General features: G+C 41.6%; 2 protein-coding genes across 2 annotated transcripts in view; one reads left to right on the top strand and one right to left on the bottom strand.

Moving 5' to 3' along the window:
• The window catches only part of LOC108573416 (cadherin-23), an 8760-nt gene extending 7784 nt beyond the window's left edge, over positions 1-976 (top strand). The window contains exons 12-13 of the mRNA XM_017935858.1: positions 1-644; positions 850-976. The exon at positions 1-644 is cut by the window's left edge and continues 15 nt beyond it. Coding sequence (XP_017791347.1) covers positions 1-644; positions 850-976 — 771 coding nt within the window. The remainder of the gene's footprint in view (positions 645-849) is intronic.
• A 1454-nt stretch (positions 977-2430) lies between these two features.
• LOC108573415 overlaps positions 2431-7612 on the bottom strand; it is a 6105-nt gene continuing 923 nt past the window's right edge. The window contains exons 2-5 of the mRNA XM_017935857.1: positions 6627-7024; positions 5106-5504; positions 3901-4296; positions 2431-2926 (exon numbers count right to left, since the gene is read on the bottom strand). Of these exons, the coding sequence (XP_017791346.1) occupies positions 2431-2926; positions 3901-4296; positions 5106-5504; positions 6627-7024 (1689 nt within the window). The remainder of the gene's footprint in view (positions 2927-3900; positions 4297-5105; positions 5505-6626; positions 7025-7612) is intronic.

The raw sequence follows: 7612 nt of genomic DNA, 5'->3' as shown, positions 1-7612 counted from the left end.
TACAGCATGGGCAAAGCTTCCTTCACCTCTCTCGTGGACCCTTCGATGTCGAAACGAGAGATTCCCTCGCATTTGTCCTTAAACTCTGAAACTGGCGAACTCAGAACCACGGGATCTATGTCTAGCTACGCCGATGGCTACATGGAGATCGTCGTCTCGGCGAATAATTCGGTGAAACTGGGCAGAGAGACGAATATCACTCTGAGAATATTTCTATTGCGTGACAGAGACATGTTGAAGTTCGTGTTCTCCAAGCCACCTGTTGAAGTCAGAAAGACACTGGAAGACTTTGAGAAAGCGGTGCAACACGCTCTGTCTCTCCCTATCAGCGTGAACGTTTACGACACTCAGTTCTACTCGAAGGAAGACAATTCTCTAGACTTCTCATCGACCAGTTCGTGCTTCCAAATGGTCGGAAAAGAGGCCTACGATTTGGACGAGATGAAGGCTCTTCTAACTGATCCTAAGAACGAAGAACTGAAGAAGGTCTACAGGACTTATCACGTAGAGAAAGTGCAACATTGTGCAGCCATGGTGGCTAGAGCTGACGCCTCGATGACGCAGATGTGGGTACTGGCAATTGCAGTCCTCGTTGGTATCGCCACTGTGATTTCGAGCTGTGCACTCTGCTGCATGCACGCCAAGTGAGTTTCTCTTTCTCTCTGATTCAAACGAACATCGTAGAAGGCTTGGAGATTAGGGACGAATGTAATTGGCCTGTACGGTGGCCTGTTTTCTTGGAATTAGACGCAATTATCCTGTATTATTCGCAATTAGAGTATTTCCCCGTCTGAAATTAGGCAAGATTTCAGGAGGAAATTATAGACGGCTTGGTGGCTTTTTTTCCAGGTACAAACGACAAGTGAAACACGCCCGTTTGCGTGATCAGCCTCGACCACCTCTGAGTTACGTCTCTTCCGGCCCCGGAATGGTCAGTGCCACGTCACATTTTTTCACACTTGGATCCAGGACGTAAAATTGTCGTCGAGACAGCGAATCAGGAGAGAAAATTGTAGATCACTGACTGAAGAACGCGAAGGTTTCGTTAATTTTGTATAGAAGGTACCTTCTGGAAGATTTTCCTTAGCCGAGAAACGAGATTGGTATTATTTCGATACTATGTTCGACGGATTTGCCATATTTGAGATTTTGGTAATTTATCTCTTCCAAGTGTCGAAGTGTGATAAGAAAGCGTAAGCGTTCACGAGAAGCTGGAAATTCTCCCAATCAAAATGCATGAACAATTACGAACGTCAATCAAAGATACAGTACAACTTAAATGTGTTCGTATAGCTGTTTCGTGTAGCGTCGAATTTTTTAATTTTTAAATTGTGCGATGTGAGCCGAAATTTGACGAGCCTTGAAAGAGCACAATGCCATCGAAGCCGGTGAATTTTACGAGTACTGGAGTGAAACGTTCAATGGTGTACTTTTCTCGGTGGTATTTAAACAGAGAATAGTTCGAAACACGTCAACGAAATTGTATTATAAGACACGAGATTTGTGAAACGAAGTCGACGAATGGTGCTATAATGTAAGATCGAGATGATCGTGCCAAAATCTAAAGGGACACGTGTAAAGTTACGATGCTTCCATAGTGTTAAGAGAACTAACTCGCGTGAATTGTATATTTCTTAGACTGTACACGAATCTTACTCACAACGTTCGCGGCATTGTTATAAAAATGCGCGTGCTCTATTGTAATATACGTAGTATTTAAGGATGAAGAATAAAAGCTGTACATTTGAGTTATGTTTATAAAAAAGAAATTCACTGTATCTTCTTTCGAATCCTAAATGGATACCGCTTGAAATCATCGATATTTATAACGCGATGAGTGAATTTTGACGATGGCATAATTTACACTGGAAGTTTCAAACATCCTACGTTCTCTTCATTATCTCCGCGACAAATAGGGAGATAGGGAGATGAAAAGGAGGATTAAAAGGTACACTTTACGGTCATGGAAAAGTTACTTAAGCGACGGTGCATCTTGTGTTCAGCTGAAGGTCCTCCGAGTATCATGGCGTCGAGTACCAATTTTGTAGACCACAGTCTCGTGGCCTATTAAGCAATCGCGCTTCGTTCGACCAATATCTCGCGATTGCACCAACGAAGATCTCGAGAGATTCTCGAACGCCCTCGACGAAAATGTCAAGGCGAGGTGGAGCTCCGCGGATAATTCGATCTGATGGAATAACCGACTGGGAAATACAAAGAAATCTCAAAGAGATTGTGGACTGTCCAGGTCAGGCAGCGTCTGTGATCGTTTAAATCGCGTAATTACAAATTGAAGTATATATTTGAAGAAAGAAAACGTCGAGGAAATGGAAGAAAATTGGAGTGAATTTTTGTCAATATTTATTCTTCTTTTTGGAAATGAAAAATTGCAATGAAAATGAAAGAATGAAAATGAAAATACGTGTTTTTTCAGCCTGTTTTAGCGACGCTGTCGCTGAATTGTTTGAACCCCTCCAATGTGTCGATATCCTTTGAAACGCTCGTGCTTCCAGTCTCGTTGACTTTCATCTCTTTCGAAACTATAGTAGTGCTACAGTCTTCACATTCGTTCTCCGTTGTGGTAGCTACGATTTTCTGAGCTTCGAAATCGTATTTTTCCGTGCTAGCGTAATCTTCCTCCAAGCTTGATTTGTGGTTAAATGGATCAGTGATGGAATCTTCCGGATTGTCATGCTGATTCGAACAATCAGTTTCTGGGTGAATTTTTTTTGCTTCGTCTTTGTTGTCCAAGAGAGTTTCTTGGTATCTGTTCGAAGCAAGATTGGGTTCTACTTCGTTATTCGTGAATTTTGATTGCTCCACAGCTAGGTGTTTAGCTATGGTTTCTAGAGGAGACCAGATTTTGTCCATGAACTTTTGCCGGTCCTCCGGGACCATAGACTCTGATCTGTGAATGATATCGTGCCTGGAAACGAAGGTTAAGCCTTGAGTACTACTTTTACGATGTTAAAGATTCAAGAGTAATTTTTCGTTCGAGGTCGTTAGGGGATAAATGGTACCTTTGCATTGCGACCTGTGTCGCTTCAAATTTTCAAAGTTTTAATTTTCAGATTTCACATTTCTAATTTTCAAATTTCAAATTTTAACGTGCCATACATTATAATAATTAAAAATCTTTAACTTTTCTACGAAACTTCCCGCGTTTCTTGCAACGTACGGTGACTCGAAACATCCTCAGCGTATTTATATCACGCAGAAGCGCACAGTAAATTACACTTCCTCGTTCACAGCCCTTCAAACGCATTATTACGCGTGTCAGGAGGCAATCACGCCGCGGTCGTTGAAGAAAATTTACGACGAGCCATCTTCGAACCTATCGCTCCTTAATACCTCGAATTTAGCGGATGACATTTCACGTGGCAGTCCTTAACGAGCCACCGGCGCGATCGATTTTTTCTTCACCGATCGACTTCGCATGTTCGATGAAAGTTCTCCACACAAGCTCTACAGATAAATCTACAGCGCGGAACGGAGGCACGAATGCCATTGTAACGATATTCCACGATTCATCCGCCGATATGCAACAGGAAACCGCGTTTCATCGATTACGAATAAATCTAGCCACGCTCGTGATACCGATCTTCCATCCTTACGTAATTGAAAACATGAAAGAAAGTGGCAGTCGTCGGTGAAGAAACGCAGAGATCGTGTGGGTGAGAAATTTGCATATGTAGAAATTTCTACGTAATCTCGAATTATTTATACATTTTATCTTTTGCAATATATCAAAATATGATATATGCATGCATCGATTATCTCGTATACAGAAGCCATTAGATTTCGAAAGGAGTAGAAAGTTTCAAATTTTAATCAGGATTAACGACCTTAGAGGAATTGATTTATGCACGTGAATACGCGTGATCTATCTTGAAATCTCACCTGCTCATTTTATTCTTCTTCCTGGGATACAGATTCAAATGGAATATCATCTGTTGCCTTTCCTCCTCGTCGCTCATCGCCTGATTAGACACTCCAGTCAACGGTTGCGGAGGTGGAACGTAAAATTTCGGTCCTCTCTGGAATTGAATCGGTCTTCTTAATTCGTAATCGTCCATGGGAACCTGTTTCGGTCTGTTCGGTTTTTTATTCTGTTCCATAATGTCGGTGATCGGATAAATGTCCAGCATGACGCTAAACGGCTGTGGTTTCCGCTTTTTTGAATAATTATTCGAGTAGGAAGCTTCGTATTGGGATTCCATCGAGGTCGGCTTGTAATAATTCGACGGTCGTCCGTAATTGTCGTAGTTGTATCTGTGAAGGCCTGTCGGTGAGAACCTGAGAAATGGTATATTTTATTTCACGAATTTCGAGAGAGTTATTATCGAAGGAGCGACGATAATAGAATGATAATATAGCGCATGAGAAGATTTAAGAGACTTAAATTCAAATTTGAAAGATTTAAATCTCTTAAATAATACACAGGCTGTTTCCGAACTGGCGGTACAAGCGGCAAGAGAGTGTCTCTACATGCGAAAATAAGTGGAAAAAAAAAGAATAACATTTTTTCCTATCGAGCTTCGTTCCCGAATGAATCAGCGTCGAAGATTTACCAAGTACGCGTATACTCGGTTATACCGTAGCCTAGTCCTCGTTGCGTTCGAAATCATAAACATCACCAATGTCGCGGCTTGTTATCATTTCTGTGCCAGACGTTCAGTCTTCGTCGTTTCGTCGATATGGCAGCATACGGTAATCGAGAGTACACCGGTATGATTTTCGCGTTGGGTGCTTGTGTTGTTTACTACATTGTGTTAATTACTACAAAGAACGCCATCCAAATCGCCGTCGTCCTGACAGAAGAACAACAGAAGTGCGACGCAGTGAGATTTGTACGCCGTAGACGTGAGATCGTGTGTAAGAGTGCGTGTACTCGGTAGATCTTCAACGCTGATTTATTCGGAAACGAAGCCCGATACGAAAAAGTGTTATTCCTTTTTTCCCACTTATTTTCGCATGTAGAGACACTCTTGCCGCTTGCACCACCAGTTCGCAAACACTCTGTATATTATTTAAGAGATTTAAATCTTGAAGAATTTTAATCGTTTCATGTTTTCGAGACTTTTCGAAGTAATTTTTCTGCAAACCTGACGTTAGACGTAGCCAACAAATTCACATCCGCCGGATGTTTCGGTTTATATTGATAAAACGGATCCTCGTTGTACATATAAGGGGAACTTTCATCTTCGTCCGACCTATCGCTGTTAGACATCATCTCCCCTATATCAGGATACAAATCGTACTTTTTCGGGTTCACATACACACCGGTGAACTTGATCCCTTTATTCGGTAGTTCAGCGTCATTCGTCAAATATTTTATGATATCCTGAATGTTCCTGGACGCCTGTGGATATCTGTATTGCGACAACTGGGGATATCTCGGACGTTTGAAAGACGTGGGTTGAGGTGTTTTCAATTCCCAATGAAAAGGAGTCGGTCGACTCTCTTCTGAACTCTCATCTTCCCCCGAATCAGGATGCTTATGCCTGTTTTTACAAAAATTTTAAACGAATCTTATTTCTCATCTCTCGACCTTCCCTCGAAAATCAATCACTCCGTGTTTGTTCAAAATTCGAAATTTATTTATCACCGATGAATTCTCGCGTCGATGTTTCGAAAAATGTTTACCAAATAATCACGGAAACGACACGTAATAGAGCCGTGACGGAGGTGAAAAAGATCGTTACTGAAGAGTAGAAAGTGCTGTTCGACAATTTACATACTGTAGGTCGTAACGTTGATTTATTATCGGTTCGAGGCACGAGCAGCCGACACAATATATATGTATATATACCGATACAACGAAACTAACGACAATAGGTCTGTGTGAAGTTCCAGGACACGCGTCTCGCGTGTCCGAGAAACCTCGTTAACTTTTAAACGAAGGAAACATTTGACGATTATAATTAATCAGCGGATGCTTAAGAACGGTTACCGATATTGCAAAAAGCGTTGCGCAAGGGTATATTAAACACCGTTGAATATGCACAAGTGACTTCCTTTTATCGTTCTCGTAAAAAGATTCGCCTGTTCCTTATTGCAAGGTCGTCTTATAATCGCAGGATCCCACGCGTTGCAAGAAGCCCGATTATACGGTAAATCATTTTTATGTTTACTTGCTAATGCGGTTTTGGTAACGTTGTCAATTAGGCTTACGAGTATGATAGATTTCTAATATTATATATTAACGTTCACGTTCGAAGAATCACGCGAATTTTTAGAGCTCAGCGCCGATAATTGCAAATATACACCCAAAAGTGGGTAAAATTTGGGAATCTTTTCACAAGAAACTGCTAAATAAAAATCTTCAATTTTTTCAGAGGATATAACTGTAACTTTCACCTTTCTCCCCCAATTTTCACAAAGCGAAAATAGGACAAACGTGTCCCCCACCGTCAAATAGAAAAATCCTCGAAAACAGCTGTTGCAGCGAATGTTGCAAGTGCATGCTAAGAAAATAAAGCACTCTAATTCTCAAAAATAGCAAATGTGTCGAGAGTATCGTGAACTTGGGACAATCTGTTGCCGCAACGATACCAGATCCCTTTTGTTCCCCCTAAAACTGATTATCATTGCTACAGAAAATACAGCAGAAAAGAGTGTGTTACCTTTGTCTCACACGATAAACGAGCGCGTGGTTGTCAAACAACTGTTTCCCTTCCGCTCCCTCCTCCGCCTTATTTTCCACGGATTTCAGCACTCTTTTCCTCAGCTTGAAATTATTAAGGTTCTGCGACCTGAGCTCGGCGTCTGTTACTTTCTGATTGCCTGTTTCGTCGTAGGGAAACGGATTCCCATAGTCCTCGTTGTCTGAACGATCTTGAATGTAAATGGAGCTGGTTCTATTCACTTCTGGCGAAACAGTGGTTGAGTTCGCGGCGAACTTTTTCGTGAAGTTCGATGATTTCTTAAGAGCGTTTTGCAAGATGTATATATGCTTCGTTTCCTGGTTCAGTTTGCTGTTCACCGACGAGGCGGATGTGAAATCGTATAAAAATATCGCGACCTATAAAGAAACGAAAAAGCGATAGAACAGAAATTTTCGATTTTTCTACTTTTGCACAAGCGGTACGCACGCTGGAAAGTTGGAAAAATTAGCATAACAAACGAGGCGGTTCGGTAATTCGTATCGAATGGTTGCACAGTTGCACAAAAAAAAAAAAGGAAAAAAAGAAAATTGACCGATCGTTCGTTCGTTTAATTAAAAGCTCGAGCGAACACACCTGTTTCCCGCGGGCAAGCGCGTTAATTCGTGTCAAAACACAGTTAACGCCCTATATGTGAAGCACGTAGAAATCTTCTTTTGACGCTTGGCTCGCCATGCATGCGAGCCCCTTCAGCGTCCAGATTCGAGCGAGTGAAATTGTGATTTTTAACATTTGCTACCGTGCCTGTTACATTAATCATGGGAGAAAAGCCGCGGGATGTAATTGCGTCCCATTGTTCTCCACAATGGCGACTCATTAAGAAACGGAGCGATAAAGAACTTTACTTTTAACGAAACACTTGTCACTATGAACCTGAACGTTTAGACCCATTTTTCTTCGCCGATCTTTATCGTCGGTAATCGATCCCTTTCGTCCTAATCAGTTAT

Source organism: Habropoda laboriosa, unplaced genomic scaffold (assembly GCF_001263275.1).
Source record: "Habropoda laboriosa isolate 0110345459 unplaced genomic scaffold, ASM126327v1 scaffold92, whole genome shotgun sequence".
NCBI lineage: Eukaryota > Metazoa > Arthropoda > Insecta > Hymenoptera > Apidae > Habropoda > Habropoda laboriosa.
This window is presented reverse-complemented; position numbering and strand designations above follow the sequence as displayed.